Raw genomic sequence first — 22,957 nt, forward strand, 5'->3', positions numbered from 1 at the left:
ACTTCTGTCTACTCTAAAACACAGCACGTATTGCATGTCTGTCCGTCCTGGATGATGGGTTCCTTCTTTGTTGTTTTAAAGATTTTCCCTTAAGGGAATTTGTTCGAGTTTTTCCTTATCTGAATTGAGGGTCTACAGATACATAATGTCATACTGCACTGTTTGTTGAAGATTGTAAAGCCCTCTGACAGATTTGTGATATTGGGTTTTTACAGGGCCTCAAGATCAGATATACCAGGACCCATCTTAAAACCCTTAACTTCCATTTGTTAGCTGCTTATCCTTTTCAGAGGGTTGCAGTGGGCATTGTGTCTTAGTGGTGCCTATTTCCATATTCCCACACAATGTTACAATTAAATGCATTTTTTCCCAAACATTGTACCTTGGGCTGTGAGGGACCCCTGAAGGTCCAGCGCTCGCTGTAATTGTCGGCTTTTTTTCAGTCTAAGCGCAAAAAATTGCAAATTCTGATAGGGAGCCTCTACAAGTCAGAGCCTCAAGATTAGGTAATAAAGAAGGACCCACTTTACTGTTAGTCCATCCATTTTCCTTCAAAACTAGGACTTTATTAAACGCAGTCTTACAGACTGCATAAGAAAACATTGTGTCTGGTTAAGTCAAGTGCAACAAAGAGATGCAGCTTTTCCAAGAAATATCTCTTTCACTCTGAAGCCGAAGTGGTTTGTAATTTACATAGAGGTATAAAAAAACTAAATGACTCTCTCTCTCTCTCTCTCTCTCTCTCTCTCTCTCTCTCTCTCCCCGTATAATGCTTACACAACAGCCTGTAATCCAATTCACAGCGTGATGGAGGGTGCGGTTATTAACCTTGACATTGCTTAGCATCACTAACATTAATCACATTACAGTATGAGATACAGTCTCTGAATCTGTGAGCTGGGCAGTATATTGTTGATATGTACACTGAGAGCTATATTTGCATTTTGCATGTTGTGGTTTGGGGACGGGGGGCTTTCTTTGCTTACGGTAATGATGGGTACTGAACACAGACTGTGGATCTCTGAGGCTCTCGCAGCCATTTTGGCATCAAATGTATGACAACAGGAAATGGAAAACAACTCATAAATCTCTGATAATCTCAGACACAGAAGGACGAAGCCATGGGCTGAAATGTACCGTACACCCTTCAGAAATGAAAAAAGCTGCGATGCACTAACAATGTATCGGAGGCAAGGTGTGAAGAAAGACAACAACAGTTTAACTTTCAAAAGTCCTAAAATGTTCATCATCGCCGGAAAAATAACAATTCAATCTTTCAATCTTTAATCAACAAAGCAAATTAAATAATCCTCTGGTATTGCTGCTCGCAGCAATGCTTCATAAGACAATAGAAACAAAAATAAGCATGAAGATCTTAATTAATTTACTAAAAGACATGTTTGGTCATCTGAGTGGGGGCTTTGTGGGTGTGGCCCTGGGTGTGTCCACTGATGTTGGGGCACGGCAGGGCGGGGTTATGAGATCCAGTGGCTCTAACCCTTTCACAACCACACAGGCGGTCTCTTTTCTTTCAGCTCAGACTTTCTGCGCTCAGACTTGTCACTCACAGCTGGTGTGCCCAATCACATGAGAACATCCTGTACCTTTCTAACCACCTACTGTAGCTCAAAGTGTTAAGGGTGATTGGTGTTACAGGCAATGATTTATCAAACACTTCCACATTTTACTGCTGCAGCAGGAGTCTCCGATTTCTCCGTGTCCTCAAGGTAAACACAAGAGATCCCTTCTGCCAACGTCGTAAGGATATAGACCATTGACAACTTGTTAGATTAAAACTGTTAGCTGAAGGCCAACCCACCATAGTTAGAGTTGTAGAGGTCTTGAGAGTGAAGTCATTAGCCATCTATTACAGGGCGTCCTTGACCAGGCGGGGATGAGCCGGTCTCCCTCTGAAATGTAATGAGGGTAAGGGTGATGGGTGCTAACACACCGCGCTGACAGTGCAGCAAAGGACGTGAATTGTGTTTTACAATTTGACGGAGTTTCTCTATTGATCAGAGGGCGTTGGGGGATAAGCTTAGCTCCCACGATGCGTTGGGGTCAGGGCGCGTGCGAGGCCGCTGTTTGCTTTGTAGAATCTGAAGCAGCCTAATTTGCCAGCTTTTTGTTTAAACATGTAGGGAACATCATCAGAAGAATCCCTCTTCAAGTCCATCCTCTGAGGATAAGTTCCCCTTTCAAAACACCTTGAAGACCTGCTTCACCCACACATTTTAGTCTTTGCATGCATTTGGTCCATTTAGCCCACATTCTTATCCAATCAGTGCTCCCTGTATCACAGAGTTGATTGTTCATCCTCCCCCTTATGCCCAGACAAGCACGCATTACCTTTCTTTCTTTCAGCACCTATCTATATGTCTAAATCAGACCCCCACGCCTGCAAGTTACGACGACAGTTTACAAAAAACAAAAACAAAGTTTGCCTCCAAAAAGTCCACTCATTTTGTTGCCTCTCCGTAAACAAGGCAGTCATTCTTAAAGTCCCAGCCCTGTCCTCCATTAGTCCAGCCGGAGGTAGCTGGGTGTGGTGTAGTTGAACATGTGGAAGTCCAACTTGTAAAGCTGGTAGAGTTGGATCTGCTGCTGAGTGCTGATATTGCTGAAGAACTGGGCCGTCATGGCATCGGTGGTACGAGTGGACTTGGCATAGCTCGGGAAGCGCAAGGAGTCACCAACACCCACCAGCCGCAACACATAGTTAGCGTCTTCTTCCAGCGTGTCATACTTGCCCACTAGGTCGTAGTGGATGTGACATGGGTGACAAAGCTGGTAGACGGTCTGCCAGTGCTCGTTGAGTGGGCCATCACGCTGCGTGGCCGGGTCCACCAGGTACTCAGCGAATTCTTTGAATTTGACATCAGCACCGTTGAGCAGGGCGTCCTGCGTGGCGTTCTTGCGGTAGCGGCGGATGATGCGGGTGCCGAAGCGCTTGTGGAAGGAAGAGTTGTACTTGAGGGTGAACTTGTTTCGATATGCCGAGACCAGCCTCTCGAAGGGCTCGCGAACAAACAGGAACTTGAGGTAGTTCTTGAGGCGGTGGTTGATCTCAGCAATACTGTACTGGTTTAGCGTCTTCAGGTTGGAAGGAATGTGGGCTTCATTGGAAGGGATATCCATTGGGTCACTGTGGAAGAGAGGCATACGGACAGTAAGAAACAACAGCAAAACAAAAAATATACATTCATGTCCTTGAAATGAATCCACTTCCAGTGTAATGGGGTCAGCATGCAGGGATCTAAGTACATCCTCCAACACATGTCCTGTGCATTTTGCTTCCAATTTGTCAATCACAGAGCATTGTACAGTATTTGTAAAGGGGAATAAATGGCCTGAGTCCTTTCTAAAGCCATGTCTGCCAGGTGCTTTACTCACCTGTATTTGCCCCGGCCTGTGAGCACCATCATGACGCGTTTCCAGTTGGTACAGGCCACCTTGGGGACGTAGCAGTAGATGAGCTCGTGGTCCTCGTCCACCACAAGGTGTTTGAGGTCTCCGGGGGTCAGGACTCTGCGCTTACGGCTAGACGCACTGTAGACACGACAGGCATCCACTACCTGATCCCTCCTGGCCTGGTGGAGGACGGCTGCTCCAGACAACTCCGGCTGTTTAGGCAGAGAAGAAGGGAGTGGGAGAGAGAAAGGGATATGTGCTGTGAAATTGAAACAAAGGGCTTTCAGTAACTATCTGGACATAAAGAGACTGTCAGCTCTTGACATAAAACATTCGGTACTTGATGCTTAACCATTTCATCAGAATGAAATAAACATTGGTCGTTTCTTGATATTTTGGCTCTAATTTATTTGTAATGTTAGGGTGTTAGCCCAGTAACAATAGGGTCTGTCAACTATATCTTCTGATTTACACACTGACTAATGAACCCAGCAGAAACTAGTAAATGCTATTTGTGGCATCAAACTTAGTTGCCTTGGTAGCCAAATTAGCGTGTTGGGTAGTTGGCAAATATATCTGAAAAGGGGCTATTGGTTTGCATGTCATTGTTATTCAGGTTTGGGCAAGAACAGTATTATGCAATAAAAAAGCCAATATACTATTTGATAGGTATGTATGGACAGAATGTATTTCTTTACAGAATGTTCTCTTTGAGGTATACCTTTATCCAGCCTGGTTGTTGTATATTAACATTATTTTGTGACAAAATTACTTCCACTGTGCATCACCTCCACCTCGCCCACCTCAGCAGGGTCCTGGGCCCCCCCACCAATGCCCTCCTTAAAGGTCCCCTCCACCTCCACCCCCCCTCCCACCTCAGTGACGACTCTCTCCATTCACGAGAGGGACGTCAACAGACTGTTCAGGAGACAGAATCCCAGGAAAGCTGCTGGACCGGATGCTGTCTCCCCATCCAGCTTGAAGCACTGCGCTGACCAGCTGTCTCCAGTGTTCACAGACATTTTTAACACCTCACTGGAGACATGTCACGTGCCAGCCTGCTTCAAGACCTCAACCATAATCCCTGTCCCCAAGAAGCCAAGGACCACAGGACTTAATGACTTCAGACCCGTCGCCTTGACCTCTGTGGTTATGAAGTCCTTTGAGCGCCTTGTGCTTTCACACCTCAAAGACCTCACCGACCCCCTCCTGGACCCCCTGCAGTTTGCCTACAGAGCCAATAGGTCTGTAGACGATGCAGTCAACCTGGCCCTCCACTACATCCTCCGGCACCTGGACTCCGCAGGAACCTACGCCAGGATCCTGTTTGTGGACTTCAGCTCTGCCTTCAATACCATCATCCCGGCTCTGCTTCAGCAGAAACTCTCCCAGCTTGGTGTGCCTGACTCCACCTGCAGGTGGATCACTGACTTCCTGTCTGACAGGAAGCAGCATGTGAAGCTGGGGAAACACGTCTCCGACTCACAGACCATCAGCACCGGATCCCCCCAGGGCTGCGTTCTTTCTCCTCTGCTCTTCTCCCTGTACACCAACAGCTGCACCTCCAGTCACCAGTCCGTCAAGCTTCTGAAGTTTGCGGACGACACCTCCCTCATCGGACTCATCTCTGATGGAGACGAGTCCGCCTACAGGTGGGAGGCTGACCACCTGGTGACCTGGTGCAAGCAAAACAATCTAGAGCTCAACGCTCTAAAGACAGTGGAGATGGTTGTGGACTTCAGAAAGAACCCAGCCCCACCTGCCCCCATCACCCTCTGTGGCTCCACAATTGACACTGTGGAGTCTTTCCGCTTCCTGGGAACTACCATCTCCCAGGACCTCAAGTGGGAGCTGAACATCAGCTCCCTCGTCAAGAAAGCACAACAGAGGATGTACTTCCTGCGGCAGCTGAAGAAATTCAACCTGCCAAAGACAATGATGGTGCACTTTTACACAGCCATCATTGAGTCCATCCTCACATCCTCCATCACCAACTGGTACGCTGCTGCCACTGCCAAGGACAAGAGCAGGCTGCAGCGTGTCATTCGGTCAGCTGAGAAGGTGATTGGCTGCAATCTGCCGCCGCTCCAGGACCTATACGCCACCAGGACTCTGAAGCGTGCTGGAAAGATTGTGGCTGACCCCTCCCACCCCGGACACAAGCTCTTTAAGCCACTCCCCTCTGGCAGGAGGATGAGGTCCATTAGGACCAAAACCTCACGCCACATAAACAGTTTTTTCCCCTCCGCCACTAGCCTTCTAAACAAGGCTCGGAATCCATCCTGACTCTCTCCACACCCCACCTCTGGCTCCTCATGCCACTGTACTTACTCTGCTGTAGCGTCCCTTTTCACTACTGTTTAACTTATTTTACTATTTATTTAAATTTATTTTATCGTTATTAATACGTACTGTGTGTATATGTTTATACTTATATTGTTTATATCTTTTTATCCTTCTTATATTTGTATGTGTGACATGCTCCAACAACACCATGACAAATTCCTCGTATGTGCAACGTACTTGGCAATAAAGCCCTTTCTGATTCTGATTCTGATTCTGATTCTGATTCCTGTCTATGTAGTATTTTGTTGTCCTTATATCTTTTTCCAAATATTACTGTATAACTTCCTTGGCAGTGTAAAATCTCACCGTGCCAATAAAGCACTCTAAAATGAATGATACTGAACCAAAGCAGAAAGAGGGAATGATGAAGAGAGATAGTGTTATTAATCTCAGCCGTTATTATCATACTCATCTCTTTATTGACTCTATCTTTTTCCCCTATCTGAGTCGCTCCACAGACTATGATCGAGATGAGTCCATGGGTACGGAGGAAGGAAGATAATGATATGGGAGGATATTACACATATTGAGTGTTCAATATGCGCAAATCCAGTCAGCAATCATTCATCTGAGGCATATTTCATATTCACCATGACGCTTGTGATGAAGTGGACCATGGCAGGAGGGAAAGGAGGAGGCTGGGGAGGAATTAAAAGAGTCCGAGGCAGAGAGCAGCCGGAGGGCTTTGCATCTGAAGGGCAGGAGTGTTTTCATAAGCCTCTTGATTGTTTTTCCTTTGGGTCCGAATTCCCCTCCAGGGCAGTTCCCCGGTTTCCTCGCCGAATCTCAATTGATTGTACTGTGGCCTGCATCTCTACTGCTCCATCCCACTCACAACAAGTGTGTCCTTTTAGTGGCCAGGGCTGACATGGAGTGCCTGAAATAACTCAGGGACCACCACCATGCGCTAGACACAAGACAGCTTGACTAAAAGGTTAGTATGTATTTCTCTTTAGAGTCGCTCTTTAACCATGTCTCCAGGTGGGCAATTCATCATGTGCACAGCTTGCTACAGTACAAAAACACGGGTGCAAACCAATCTTTTGCACCTTTTTATCTGATGACAACATACTAAAGCAGTCATGAAGGAGACGCATGACCGTAAAATCAGAGGTATTTTAAAAGCCATGTTTCCAAGTCTTGTTACCTTCTCAATGAGCACCATTGGGAAGTCGTGTAGGTGGGTGAAGAGGTGGGAGGAAAGGTTTGTCCCACTGTGAGTTCACATTTCAACAATATTCAACACAGTTAACAATTTAAAGATAGTAGTCATGTTAATGCGATCAGTTAAAATGATCCCCCTTTTGGAGATTGTTATGTACAGTCTTGAAACATTTTCTAGTACTTCAAATAAATGAGGAGCTTTTGCCACACATTCTCTCTTTCGTTAATTCAACCCAAAGTTTCATCTTCATCCGAGTGATGCAAGCGATCTAATAGCCAGCGTGGAGATCGGAAAAGATGGTATTTTCATTCCTGTGCAAACAATGTAACTTTTAAATAACCTATTCCCTCTAGAGAATAACTACAGGCAAACATATGGATTTTGCATCTATAAATTACCTTGTGCACGTAAAATATCAATCTTGTTTCGACAACCTGTGCCCACAACAGATAGATATCGGCCTGCACGGAAATAACTTTGTGTTCAACAATATATGGATCTGGTTCCAACAAAAGAATAGATTTTTTTCCACAAGATTGCACCCACAGCTTAATATCTTGTTCCAACAAGATGTGCGTACACTATGTTTGAATCTCGCAAATAAATAACTTGTTTGCCCAAACATTTGAATCTTGTTCACACAAAATCTCTCATCTCCATATAAGAAAGTCCACATGATAAAGTGTAGTTTCTTTATTTCTTGGAAAGAAAACAGACTTCCCATCTCCATGTTGTAACCTCTGCTTAAACCTGTTTTTCAAACCTTGTTTGCCTGTCCCGGTCATATCAAACGGTCCTTTAAAGCATTTTGAGGGAAGTGTAAACTGACAAGGCATGATGGATTAGGAACGTCACACACACACACACACACACACACACACACACACACACACACTTATTCTCTCTGTGTGTGCTCTACACTCCTTCCTATTCATGCTAACGTCGACACATCAAAGCCCACTAAGGCGTAAAAGTGCATAGAGAATAGCAGCTCTTTGTTGATGAAAATCTCCTTTTTTCTATCTGCTCAGAGACGTCAAGCTATGTTTCATCTAATGTCGCAGCGGGCGTGCGGCCCTCCGTCCCTGAGGAGGACAAGTGCTGTAATTAGCATGGGAAAGAAAGACAAGGGAGGAAATCTTGTCATCTCCTGCTCTGCCTCACTGCTCCTCTCCTTATCTCTCGTCTTTCCACAGGATTACTTTCTGCTATTTCATCTCCTCTTCTAGCAACTCAGTCGAGTCACTTGTGCGGTTTCGATGAAAGGGTGAGGATGGGAGGGAGAGAGGGAGAGAGGGTAGGAGATGAGAGAGGCGATAAGTCCATACAGTCTGAGACGGGGCCGTGATGGAGATCACTGACCTCTGGCCATGTCAGGCCGTTCCCATGGGAGAGCAGATACCATTATGTGCATATTTGCCTGCACATTACCCCTCGAAATCCCCTGTGGACACAAACTAGTGGGTCAGCATTGGATAGGAGCTAGCAAAAGTCATAAAACCACAACTATAAAAGTAGTTAGCAGCTCCGCATGATATGGTCAATTAAGATTCAGCTCAGCAATTTCTCCGGTGCAGCTGCGGTATATGATGATGATGATATGATGAATTACTTACTTACTTAGTTTTACAGCATACTGATACTATATATTGATGTAGACGTGAGTGGTGTGTGTGTGTGTGTGTGTGTGTGTGTGTTTAAGACTCTGCCCTCTCTTTTAGCAACTGCATCCATTCTCTCTGGGAAACGTGTCCATTAAAACTGGGCGAAAATTCAAAGGAAATCCTTATACATAGTTCAAACCTCGCCATAAACATCATTATCAGCGTCGTATATGCAAAAAGAAAACTCTCCGTTTTCTTATCTACACACGTTGGGGGGGGGGGATTTGAGATGAGCCCATTGTGCATTCACGGACGGCGCTCTTTTCTTGTCGCTGAACATTTGTCGTCGAAATGTGTGAGAAACCGATGACAGGAACGTGGGGATTGTGTTATCATTTTTCAAGTCTTCATTTCCTTCTCCAGGGCTGTATGATTCTCACTGAGAGTTGTTTTGAGTTTGAAATATGATCCGAGAGTCAGACACGCAATGGCAGTAATGAATAGCTTCCTCCTGATATGCTGACGGTTGCAAATAAAGAAAGAAAGATAGAGGAAGGAAGCTAGGAGGGGATTACAAATGCAAGGAATTGAAGGAAGTGAGTTACTAACCGTACAAATTGGGCAACTATACTGGCATCCTGCATCCCCAAGGGCCTTAAAAGGTCCCATGAAAGTATAATTTAAGTAAAATAGATCCATTATCAGCTACTGTAAAGCTTCTTTACGCACTCATTATTTTAGTTTATACATGATGACATGATAAAGCAATTATAAATCAGCCTATTTGTGTAAAAAACACATTGATAATAGGCTTACTGGCCTACAGGTAAGGTCCACAGATACAGTTGATCCTAAACATTCCCTGTGCCACATGTATGTTTAACATTAAAACATGATTTATAAAATCATGCCAACAATTATTATATTAATAGCTTAGTATTCTATGCACTAAAAAGGTACTGCCCTACACGTTATTGTAGGCCCAGTTTAATATGCAACTTAGTTTTATACAATACATGTAGTAGGTGGTCCCTGCTCTGTCTCTCTTTCAGTTAAGTGGTCCTTAGCTTAAAAAACGTTAAAGACCCCTGCTATAGAGCAATGGTTTTGTTAGCATCACCTCATATTTTTTTAAATTTTCGTACACCCACAAGGACAAACTAAGATGCGATACACATTCTGGCCAGTGTTTGTATTTAAAGCTATAGTGTGTAGTTTCTGTCTCCCCCATGAGGAATTCTAAGTAATGACAACAACACTGTCGGTGCGTCCGCATGATACATGCCCCCCCCCCCCTAAATTGTTTGTAATAATCAGCTTAAGTATGCAGTGCACAGATCATATTTAGCAGAGATAACTAAGGTGGTAAGTTTCTGTATGGGAGGGGCGAGGTCATTGGAACTGTTCTTGGCTGAAGTGGTGCAAAGGCTCATGGGAAAAAAACATGTTCTGATTGTTTTCTGTTAAACAATAAAAACAACTAGTTAAAGTGTGTTTTAATAATGTTCTGTTAATGTTTAGGGTGTACATTGATGTTATCTGGGTTTTAGTTTAGTATGGTTGATTTAGTCTTCATGTTTGTCTACATTTATTGTTGCACCATGACTGAGACCTGGGGGGGGGGGTCTGGACAGTGAGGTAGACCAAGGTCTAACATACCTGCAGAACATGATGGAAAATACAATCTGAGAATTGTTATCCTTTCTGTTTTACTAGAACTAATGTATTGAGTACATTGTTCTTAAAATCAGGCTGTCATAAGGAAAAAAACATATTTAGAGCAGTTATTCCTGTAGTTTTGATTAGTATAAAGTACTCTATATTTGTTGTATAACCTGACGTGAGAAACTTGAGTTAACTAATGATTTTCAGTAAGGTCTACTAATGTAAACTTGATTTGTCTACTGCATCAACTTACTGCTCTGTGGTAATACAGCTTGACCTGTTAAGTGTCACCTTGTGTAAAAACTTAAACCGTTTAAGGCAACGGGTTTCCATGCAAATTTCTAAGAAAGTCAACTAATTTGGGATAACAGTGTAGACATAACGAGAGTAATCAAGATTCTCCATGGTGTTGGTCTGTGACGTGCCAAAAGAAAGAGAAGAAACTCTACATGGTTGAATGAGTACAGCAGGGTTTGTCCTGCATAGAGGATTCTTTTTTTTTGTTACAGTACAAACGGGGAAAAGGGGCCCGAGGCCCTGTAACAGGTTAATGTGGCCATGGTGTGATCATTATATACTGTAGAATATGTTTATTCATATAAGAATTAGGGCTCTAAAGTGACCAAAACTCATATTGACATATATCTTGAGAATGTTACATTTTCACTTTGAATTACCATACATATGGAAACAACATTCTGTTGATAATGTATTCCTCAGAACTTGGGAAATGTCTGAATACTGTCTTGGAGCAAAATGAGATGCTAATGCGTTGTGATTTGTAGCCCAGGGATTCTGCAGAGCATCAGAGCACTTTGTTTAGAGAAGATGCCTGAAACATCTTTTCCTCTAAGAAATACTACTTCATATTGCAATTTAAACACTGCAGCAGTCAATACGGCTATTTAGACATTTCCTCAATTAATTGTGCAGCCCTGTGCAGTGATTTTTTTTGTTTGTTGTGAGGCTATTCTGGTGCTACTTCTCAAGTGTATACACTTTGTCTCTGGATACAGGCGAGAATTGCTAAATTGATGCCCCGGACGTTCAAAGTGATTCGGGTGAAAACAAAGTGCTGCAGCAGAAATTCTTCTCACTTTGGTTTGATGTTGGTAATGTTGGAGGAATGTTTTTTTTTTTTCTTTCTGCTAAACTACTCTTCCATTTTGTCTCCTCAAACGTGATCCGTCTGCACTCCTCGTCTTCTGTTTGTGCATCAGCTTCTATGTCTTTTTGCTGGCTGCGAAGTCATCTAAACAAAGATCAATAGTATTCATCAAAGTTCTCTTGCTCTCTCTGTCACACACACACACACACACACACACACATGCATACACACACACACACGCACGCACACACACACACACACACACACACACACACACACACACACACACACACACACACACACACACACACACACACACACTGAGTACTGAAGGCAGTCTGTCTCGCTGACCCTCTCTGCTTACAGACTTGGATTTATAGAGCAGGCAGGAATAAAGATGCCAGTGTACCACAACTGTACTAAACACACACATACACACACACACATACACACACATGCTTCACCTGAGTCTCTGTAAAAGCCAACAAGGCAAGGCCCTTCTTTAAAACCTTGACAATGCTGACAGTTTATGAGGCAGGTTCATCCTTTCCACTGAGGCCGGTGGTACATTAACTTTCCATAATGTCATTTATGAGAAGTCGGAGCAGCAGAGGAGGGACCGGGCCCTCGGCGTGACCACCTGCACACAATGCGACACGGAAAAGACCAGAGGAAATGTTTCTTTACCTAGGGAACCTACTGAGAACACATGCTCTTTTTCAACAAACATTAAAAAAAAATGCTAACTGCTTCATATTCATGCAGCTCCACACATTCATACCTGGAAAAGGCTCAAAACAACTACTGAGCAGCTCTGAAGGAGGGATCGGGGTAAATGTATTCATGGCACATAAAGTAACCTCTTGGAAATAATGGGGTATATATGGTTTTGGGATAAGAAGTGCATCATAATCATCATCATCAGAAGACCTTCATTATAAAACTGCATCTGGTGCAGCATTCAGAATCAGAATCTAAGTAAGTAAGTTACACCCACGTGGAATTTGCCTTGGTGATTGATTGGTGCATCCATAAACAAACAAACATATTAAACATAAATAAGAAATGAACAATGAATACAGAAACAGAAACAAATAAAATCAGACAATATGGCAGAGAAAGACACGACTGATTAGTGACGGACAGTAAAAGACTTGTCTGGAATGACACCAATTCGTATACCGGAAAATCAGGCCCGCCTGATGTTTCGCCGGATGTCCCTCGCCTTGCAAAACTCTGTTTGTTTCGGGAAACAACAACAAACTTCGAGCTAGCGAGCTACACGCCGAAAATGGCAATTTGGATCGTGCAACAAGGCAGGCCTGCTTGGTTCTTTCCGAGAATGATTGTAAAGATTTAGAAATAATATGTTTACGGCATTTCCTCTCTGAAAGCTGCTGAAAGCTCTGGGCTTCCCTGCGGGCCAAACAAACACACACCGAGACATACACACAATGTGATGCTATTTGCTGCAGGGTTTCTGTTTGATTCCCAGTACCAATTCATGTTAATAATAATAATGTAATCATTTGCTCCATTGCAGTATTTCCTTTTTAGCAAAGTCATATACGTAGATATGAGAGTCAGTGTTGCCTACCGCAAATATGATGGCAGTGTGGCTGTTATTGTACTCTAGGCATTTCAGAGATGGTTGTCTGTAAAAGCTGCAGTAAAGCCCTGAGGCCTCACTTAGCCTAAAGGAGCTTTTAACAGGCCATTTCACAAGAATTTCAAGAGCAGGCTTTAATGGAGAGTTTTAGTGCCCCGTGAAGGTCTAACTGAAGACCGGGATAAAACTCTGCGAGGAAGCAGTGAGTCTTGGGGAAAAAAAAAATCAAAATGAAAAGGACTAAATATTAGAGTTAAATATTGCTTCTGCCTTGCATTTAAACAACTACACTGGTAGAGTCTAACTAAAGTCGCTTCTCGACCCAAAGTTTGACGGTTTCCTCAAACCCAACCCTGACTGCATAACATTAAATATACCTAGGGTGCGATTTGCCGGGGGGAGGCATGGGATTTCCCCCTTTCTGGTCTACATATCCCTGCCTCTTCTGAATTATTGTTATCCCCGGTGGGGACAAAATTTACCCCCCCCCCCCCTCAAAATGATCATCTACTTCACCAATAGCCTTGACCATATATTAATTATATACCTAAAATAGAAGTATTTTAAACTGAGTAAAGCGCTGTAACGTGAACAGTCTACAGTGCCATAGAAAGATAAAATCCGAGCAGCAGTTGCTGGTTGTATTTAGCCACTCCAGAGCTCTGGGACTCCGGCTACCAGCGGCAGTTGTTTAGCCGCCAACAAGTGACTGTGAGCCGGCTACAGGCACCGCCAGATGACGGTCCTTTCAGTCATGCGGCGATGGCAGTTAAGTTTAGGCACCAAAACACTTCCTGGGTGAAAGTATTTTGTTTTCCGGCTTGAAAGCGCTGTGTTTTATGTTGACACCACGTTGTGCTATTTCATTTTGAGATTATTTTCCAATGGATATATGATTATTTTGGCATGGCTGGCTGAGTGGCACTATATTCATGGTATTGGAAGGGGGATTTCATTCTTGCATGTTTTGTTTTGTTGTGCATGATCAAAAAACACCCCCTTTCTTCACAAATCGCACCCTGAATATACCTTACTATAACTATATCATAATTTATATGACATGACAATGACTATGTGTAGATTGCAGATAGAAGTACTTAACAAAACCAACATTGAACATAATCTGTGGTTTTGCAGAATCATTCACTATCAACATGCTCTTTGATCCAACATCTTGCTCACGAACACTTAATAAACCATACTGGCACAGCAAACTTTAGCCCGTTAACTACAAACGGTTTCATTTTATTTCAGTAGTCTTTGCAGACATTGCATCACCTTTAGTTTCAATGTCATGTTTTCACAGTGTGGGGATGCAGCTGAGAGCAGGGGCTGTCCTTTAACTGAACCTGTCCGTGACATCTAGTAATTATTTGTTTAACCACCTGGATCCGATTTTCTGACAAAGTAGCCTCTGAATGGATTGCTTTTCAGCAGCCCAATACCAACTCTCTGACTCTGGTGTGTCCTCGAATGCACCATCTGCCTGTAGAGAAAGTTCCCAAACCCTCCCTCTCACAGCTGCACAACCACGCGATGCACCATAATGCAACTTTGATAAAAAAAATTGTAAATGAAAGGTTTAAACACGGGCTTGCAGCTGGCTGCTGATGCAGAACTATGTACGCATAAACATACTTAACACATAAACAACTCTTGCTGTGGTCACTCCAGGGTAGATCTGCAGGACATCTGACACCGGGGTGAACCTGATTCTCCCTGTCCCACGCTCACATTAAACCTGTAACCTGAGCCCAGCATCATGCCTGCTTCCCAGGGGAAAGCTAGCCTGCCTGTGACTGCACCACAACACCTGTGGTAAACATTTACGCTGATTTCCCTGTCATTCTGACCCATTACCTTCCAACGCATTCTCATGTAATTCCTAATATTATTTTACTTTTGACATTTGTACGCACTATTTCAGTTTTTCTTTCTATCTTACAAAGTAATTGGATAATGCAAACTATGCATTGGGAATTGCCCAGATTAGGCCCTCTGAGTATTTGATTGATTATGTGTATATCAATCTGTATTATGTATTATGTTATGTGTGTAAACCAAGAAAATACAATACTACAAATAAAAAATGAATGGGTGTGTATGATATCGTACGAAAATGCGCAACAATTCGTACGATATCATACAAAATTTCAGCAAGTGCCGGCTAGTCGCGTAAAGACCGGTCACATGTCAGTTAGCGTGTCTTTACAGTTAAATTTAGCCGAGAAAAGGTGACTGTGATTCGGGTAGAAAGCACCGTAAATGGACTGTATTTATATAGCGCTTTTGTAGTCTTAACAACTACTCAAAGCGCTTTTACATAGTACAGGAAACATTCACCATTCACACACATTCTTCATACAAGGTGCCACCTGCTCATCAGATAAACATTCACACAGCAATGGCGCAGCATCGGGACTGGAGTAATCCTGGAAGAGGAACGTTTTCAATTTGGGGTTCAGGGTCTCATCTAAGGACACTTTGACCTGGGACTGCAGCGCCAAGGATCGAACCGCCAACTTCCCGATTGCTAGACAACTGCTTTACTACCTGAGCCACAGGCGCCTTCAGGCCCTGGCTGGTTTAGTGGCCGTTGCCGTTAAGTTTAGCTGACAGAAGGGGACTTTTTAGGCAGCAAAACGACTAGTTAAGATTAGAACAAAAGATCGTGGTTTGGGGTAAAACACCAGTTCCCTTCATGTAGTACCCGCGGGACACAAACCCTCGTTTCCTGGGTGAAAGTCTTGTTAACTTCTTCTGGACACGAATGCTGCTCTCCTACTTAAAAGCCCTGTTTTTATGAATCCTACCTACGCAGCGCTTTGCTCTATTGAACATCAGCAATCATCGTGCCGCATACAGTAATGAACACCTGGATTCCAGTGGATTACTTTTCGTTGCTACACGAATGAATGGTTCATGAGAACAGCCTGTACCTTAAAAAGTGAAAAACAGAACAGAAGGAACTCAATGTAAATATATCCCAATTATGTGTGACATGTGTGTACTTGTGCTGCTGTTCATCTGAAGACCACATATTATGTGCCTTTGTACGCATGTGTGCATTACACCACTTGTGTATAGACACCAGTGTGTGTCTGAGCATGTGTATTGTGTGCCAGTACACAAGAGAAAAGGAGGCGTGTAATTATAATGTAGCGCCACAGACAAGATAATGACAAACTGCTCTGACTTTCCCTCAGAACCGTCAAAGTTTCTCTCTGCTCTCATGTGCACTTTACCCCTTTTCTCCCAGCATGCCATGTTTTACCCCTCAGGGAGCGAAAAGAGAACTCACAGAAGAGAAGAGAGAGAAGGTAAACAAGTAGAAGCAAAAGAGAACAAAGTGAATAAGGTTTCCACTTATTACATGTGCAACTGATCTCTCAGTTTTTAAACCTGCGTCCGGAAGGTTTTACAGTGTGCTCTCAAAAGACAGCAAGAAAGAATTTGCTACAATTTTTTAGGCTTCGTTACCTAGAAATGACGTACTGTGATGTCTGTCAGGGGCGGGGCTAGTGATTGATTTCCATTGGATAAGAGTACTGTCACTTGGCTCACATGACCAATTCATGTTTCCATTTAAGTAATGTTTAAGTTTTTTTATTTAAATGGCAGACTGAGCTTATAGTCTGACTGATTACTGGTCCCTTTGTGCAAAATCCCTTTCTCTTCTTTCACCTCCTGTCTTCAGCCATGCTCACATGGCAGCCTCCAAAGATAGACAGAGACAAAAAGAATAAAGCCTCCTCTAAATCCCTTTGTCTTTAAACCATTGACTGTAAATATTAATGGACAGTGCATCCGGTTCGGCGAAGTGCTGCGGTCAAAGTGCCTTAAACCAGCATTCTATCTGAATTCCTGCAGGGGGCGACACGTGCGGTTGCAAAAGGAGGTCTGTTTCTGTAGAAGTCTATGACAAAGTGATCCACTTCTCACTTGATTTATTACCTCAGGAAACATTTTCATAATGAGTGTATGGTCTCAATCACTAGTTTTAAGTCTTCTGCAACACAGAATGATGTTCATTTTTATAAATTATGGTTTCAAATCGGCGATAAAGCAGGGGGTGTTTTAGGGCGTAGCTATGATGTGATTGCCAGTGAAAGTGTGTAACGTAACGTGGCTCCTCCCTCACTCCTCCCTCTCGTCTAAAATCGTCACATCCCAACCAGGATGGCTGTGCCCGTAACGGCAAACTCGACGACTCATAGCAGATCTCCACAAACCAATGGGTGACGTCACACATGCTCTGTCCATTCATATTATACAGTCTATGGTTTAAACCCAGAATTACTTATCCTGCGTCTTAAACATGAAATTAGTTTTAATTCAAACCATGTCGAGATGGAAAAATATGAAAACGTACTGTGAATAAAATGTAGATCAGAGTGAAAAGAGATGAAGGAGAAACAAATCAAATCTTACCACTAAGTAGGCTCATTTCCAAAAAATCTTCCAGAATTTAAATCTAACTCTTACTGAAATCTAAACCCAAACACAAAAGATCAACCACCCAAGTCTTTTACTTTAGAAGATTTTTTTCCTGGTTCTCTATCCTTGTGGGGACATTTCATCCCCTAAAATACAGATACATGACAACAGACACACACACACACACACACACACACACACACACACACACACACACACACACACACACACACACACACACACACACACACACACACACACACACACATACACACAGGATATCTGCAGCTGGTGAAACAATCCAGACAGGTATGATCCAGTGGTACAGACACACACACACACACACATACTAATACACACACACTTCAACCTGTATCCATAGCATATAGTTGCGCTCTGGTCTGATGGTTTTACAGCAGAGCAACGCTCAGACAGCTGCGTGGCTTCTTTGCTGTGGGTGAAAGGTGCCACGTTTCTTTCAAGCCGGTGCCAGTGGCTGCCGCTGTGTTCCGCCATAATCTAGCCCAGGGTGCCAGTTCAAGGGAGGATGGGAGGGGAAGGGTGGGAAAACACACACACACACACACACACACACACACACACACACACACACACACACATACACACCGTTTGTTTCACTATCTTTGTGGGGACCCGTCATTGACATAGTGCATTCCCTAGCCCCTTACCCTAACCTTAACCATCACAACTAAATGCCTAACCTTAACCCTTACCCTCACCCTAACCATAACCTAATTCTAACCCTAATCCTAAAACCAAGTCTTAACCCTCAAACAGACCTTTAACCTTGTGTGGTCCAGCATTTTGGGCCCCACAAGGCTGTGTAGACCCCACAAGTATACTGTATTCCCTGGTTTTTGGACCCCACGAATATAGTAAAACAAGCACACAGCGACACACACACACACACACACACACACACACACACACACACACACACGCACACACACACGCACACACACACGCACACACACACACACACACACACACACACACACACACACACACACACACGCACACACACACACACACACACACACACACACACACACACTCAACTAATCCAATGGATTGTGGGGTTAGCAGGATAGCTGCAGCTGGTGAAACAATCCAGACAGGTATGATCCAGTGGTACAGACACACGCAGACACTTTCCTCCCTTCACTGAGTACATTCATTTATGAAACAGCAGGGTTTCCCCCAGTGTATTGCAAGCCTGGTGGCCCACCGGGCTTAAGCAACTAAGCATTATTATTTTTTTAATGTTCTTTTAAGACATCTTTTAAACTGCAGTTAACCTTAAAGTGGGGCGGCTCTGTTAGAAACTTAGACGTAGTGATATTTTCAAATCTCTGTTTAGCTTTTAGCACTGACTTAATGTAGAATAATGTACGGAATCTGTCTTATAGCTTTTTTAAATTCTCAATTGCACAAGTCCGTCCATGAGTCTGTTATCTCAGATACTATTGGGCTCTACATTAATGCTGCCATCAGTCTGGGACTGGAAAAAAAGACTGAGCTAAACAACTTTTCTGGGGGAAACAATGACTAAAATGACCAATCTCCACACTATAACTGTTGGTTGTCCTACAAGGGCTGATGACTTTCCCTCCTTTAAATTTCCAACTAAGTTGTATTTCTTTTTGTTTGGATAAGGACAGTCACCGGTCATGCAAAAGTCAAAGTTTCTGTCAATCAATAAATCTTCCCTTCTGTCCACGTGATCACAAGTTCTGGGTAATGACTGAAAAAATGAGACCATGGATGATACTTTTGGGGCCTGTTAGAAAAGTTATGCTTACTATTAGAGGATGGATACCCGAAACGAGCCCGATGGGCTGGGCCGGGTTCGAACAGATATTTAGAAATGATGTTGGGGTTTGGGTCGGGCTCGGTCACATCAGCGCGATAAGGCATTGAACATTTTAAATTTAAAAAAGCTTATTATGTAGGTGCCCGCCTGTGTTAACTTGCGCTTGTTGCTCCGTGTTCATCTGTTGACATTTCTGGATGCCTTCTTACAGTTGCTTAATAAAAGCGGGCTTTCCACAAAAACAAACGTACGTGTGTCATTAGTATGAGAAAAAAATTAGATTTTAACTGTGTCGGGCTCGAGTTGGGCTCGGACATAAATATCTTAATGCCCGTCGGGTCTCGGGCCGGGTTCGGTCACGGCTCTGTCGGATGCGGGCTGGGCTCGGACAGAAAAATGCAGCCCAATCTGCACCCTACTTACTATAGTCTTTGCTTCATTTTAGTGTTAAACTATTTGCATAAGAAACTGTGCATCCATTTGTGTTTCTCATGTGATAATCATGATTGGCACTGATCTTGTGGAAAGCACAGAAAACCCTTGAGGGCAGGGCATGTGGAGGAGACGTCAAGCCTGACCAGAGATAAGAAAGTTTCTCTTTGTGTGATATTACTCCCTTTTCCATAAAAAAAACTACAGTTAAAGACTATCGAAAGTCATTTTCTGTATACTTCTTATGCTGAAGTGCTGTAAACTGACTCTACTTGCTGCAAGTAAATGAACTTTTAAATGAACTCCAGTGATTTTGTCCATTCTTTGATGAATAATTATCCTAACAGGGCCCTAAGCATGTTTTGTTTTAGTGGCCCTTCCACAGTGTAACATGTTGCTACTTTACTTAGCACTGCACCAACTTGTGTAAATTAGACCAACAGATAGACTACAAAGAGATGCACTGCAAGCTAGCACATCAACTTATCATTCCTGTTATTAGCTGTCATCAAACTCAGAGAGGAGGGAACACAAGTTTACTTGAGCTTTCCCCTGATTGTGTGTTTTTCCTGCCCACTATATGGAGGATATATTTATTCATAATTCAAATTGAATCATGTGTGCCTCTGCACCCCTTTTGTTTCAGACCCTCCCACCAGTCTTTGGGCCACGCCTCCTCATTTACATACACTTTTGACATCTGTCAAGTCCAAATGGAAAAGCCAAATGTTAAATCGAAATGGAAAAGGTGAATCTTAACATTTCAGAGGGCAATTTCCAAATTCAGTTTAAGCATTTATATTTAAGCTTTACATTTTAAATTTGACTTTTTGCATTGCACTTTACATTTTCAAATGATCATTTTACATTTCAACTTTGCTTTTTCAGTTTCCTATTTTCTTTTTTAAATTCAATTATGGCATGATTTTTCCTAGTAGTGTAGTAAAATAATATTTTTAATTTGATCTCACTTCGTTTTCTCTTTGGACTTTCAATTTGAATTATGAATAAATATATCCTCCATACCCACTATGCTGACACATCCAAATCTGTCTATCGAAAAAGTTTTTTTTGTCAAATCAGTGTAGACACACCTGATTCTATCTACCTGCGTCTTAAACATGAAATTAGTTTTAATTAAAACCATGTTGAGATGGAAAAATATGAAAACGTACTGTGAATAAAATGTAGATCAGAGTGAAAAGAGATGAAGGAGAAACAAATCAAATCTTACCACTAAGTAGGCTCATTTCCAAAAAATCTTCCAGAATTTAAATCTAACTCTTACTGAAAATTTAAATCCAAACACAAAAGATCAACCACCCAAGTCTTTTACTTTAGAAGATTTTTTTTCCCGGTTCTCTATCCTTGTGGGGACATTTCATCCCCTAAAATACACACACACACACACACACACACACACACACACACACACACACACAGACAGACAGACAGACAGCCAGCCATTGGACACATACTTCCCATTACAGTGACCCTCCATTAGTGCTGATGTTGACTTTGAGTCATTCATCCACAGTTCCAACCCTAGATCTGCACATCCTTTTCATCAGCCTCAGTTCTGATCTCTGAATCAGCGTTTAACTGTGAGCCAGGCTTTGGCTCGGTCATACATAATGAGGAGGAAAGAGTATTACTGTGTAAGGAAACTAGTTTCCTTCCCTGTATTTAGATGGTATCTGACCATGTTTGTGGCCACATCCAATCATTCCCCTCTGGAGGTTTTATTGCATTTGGCAAATCATCTCACTTGGATTTGAATTCAGATTAATGAAACCAGTGTAGGCCCCAAGGACGCAGAGTTCAGTCCAGAGCTGTAATGTAGTGCAAACACACTGTAGGGTAAAAATAGCAGACGAGGATCACTGTGAGCTTTTAGAAGCCTCAAAGACACCTTGTTGCTCCCTGTCTACTGTACCCGCAGCCCTCGGTGAGTGGCGAGTTAAGCCTCGGATTTAAACTGACTCCAAAATGTTGTAGTTTTTCATTTATTCAACGCATTTGTATTTGGAAGGATACCACAGAACGTGTGTTAATTGAATGTAAAACATTCTAAACAGAGAGAGAAAAAAACGTAGAGAGGGAAAGGTGGATGACAGAACTGAAGTTAGGGAGCGTTTAGTCTATATCCACCACGTTCCATTCCGTTGCCGTCAGAAATTCCGCTGGTTTTTACTCTTTTCAGCCGGATGTCCGTTACCTTCCTCTTTCTTTGTGTTGTAATTTTAAACTACGGTGGATTTCTGAGGACTATGGTTAACTGCTCCTCAGATCTCTGCAGGGTAAATCCAGACAGCTAGCTAGACTATCTGTCCAAACTGAGTTTTCGGTTGCACGACTAAAACTACTTTTGAACGTACACACGTTCCACCAAAACAAGTTCCTTCCCGAGGCTATTTTACAGAGGCACCGCGGCTTTTCCCTGTGCTTAGCGCCGCCCATGATGATTGTGATTGGCTTAAAGAAATGCCAATAAACCAGAGCACATTTTTCTCCTATCATAGAATGCTGCCAGACCCTACTCCGCTGCGCTGTGGAGGAAGGTCTGGCACAGCGAGACTAGGGAGAGTTTTATTTGGCTATTCACAATAGCTTCGAAAGGTGTTTATCAGATGATGTATAGCTAATATTGATTATATATAGTATGTCACTATGTCCATTGTATCTCCATTGTGCCTCTTGGGACAGTTTAGAAATCTTGTTTTAAACCTGCAAACTTCATGTAACTGCTTTACATAATTGCATTGTCTTTTGCATCCCTATTATCCTAATGTATGTATCACATCATTTTCCAACAGTGGAGGTTTTATTGTCTCTCTATATTTCTTAAGATTGTACTTTCTGTGTTGTTGTTCTGTTTTTGTCTTTGTAATCTGACTCGATGACATTGAAAATGAGGGTCGCCCCTCAATGATCTCTCGAGGATAAATTAAGGTTGAATGAAAAGGTGGAATATTCTAACCCTGTGTTTTTGCATGCAGTAGGTGCATCGTTTGAAGGCAGCACATTATGTGTTTTGTTTACCGGCCATATTTGCATAAATCTGCAGAGGTTAGGTGCAGCTGGAGGACTTTTTAACACACATGGTCAATGGATGTACTGTAGTGCTGCCCTATGAGCAAGCCTTATGCCAAGAAAGGTATTTGTCCCATGAATGTGGCCAAGCTGTAAACGGAATTACCTTTACAGATTCAATGACAAGGTGAGCAGACATCTGATCTAATAGCATAATGATTACAATGTATCATGGGTGAATTTACACCTGGCATTAACAAGCACTTTACTATCCAGATAAGATATCCAGATGTGTGATCCTACATGTAAATTA

At 42.8% G+C, this 22,957-nt stretch overlaps 1 protein-coding gene across 2 annotated transcripts in view; it reads right to left on the reverse strand.

Annotated features, from left to right (window-relative positions):
• Positions 1–1,267: 1,267 nt before the first annotated feature.
• Positions 1,268–22,957, reverse strand: part of chst11 (carbohydrate (chondroitin 4) sulfotransferase 11) — a 94,825-nt gene continuing 73,135 nt past the window's right edge. For both annotated transcript variants that reach the window (XM_031288232.2, XM_031288231.2), the window contains exons 3-4: positions 3,394–3,623; positions 1,268–3,145 (exon numbers count right to left, since the gene is read on the reverse strand). In XM_031288232.2, the coding sequence (XP_031144092.1) occupies positions 2,521–3,145; positions 3,394–3,623 (855 nt within the window). In that variant the 3' untranslated portion in view covers positions 1,268–2,520. The remainder of the gene's footprint in view (positions 3,146–3,393; positions 3,624–22,957) is intronic.

The sequence above is a fragment of the Sander lucioperca genome, chromosome 20 (genome assembly GCF_008315115.2).
Source record: "Sander lucioperca isolate FBNREF2018 chromosome 20, SLUC_FBN_1.2, whole genome shotgun sequence".
Classification (NCBI taxonomy): Eukaryota; Metazoa; Chordata; class Actinopteri; order Perciformes; family Percidae; genus Sander; species Sander lucioperca.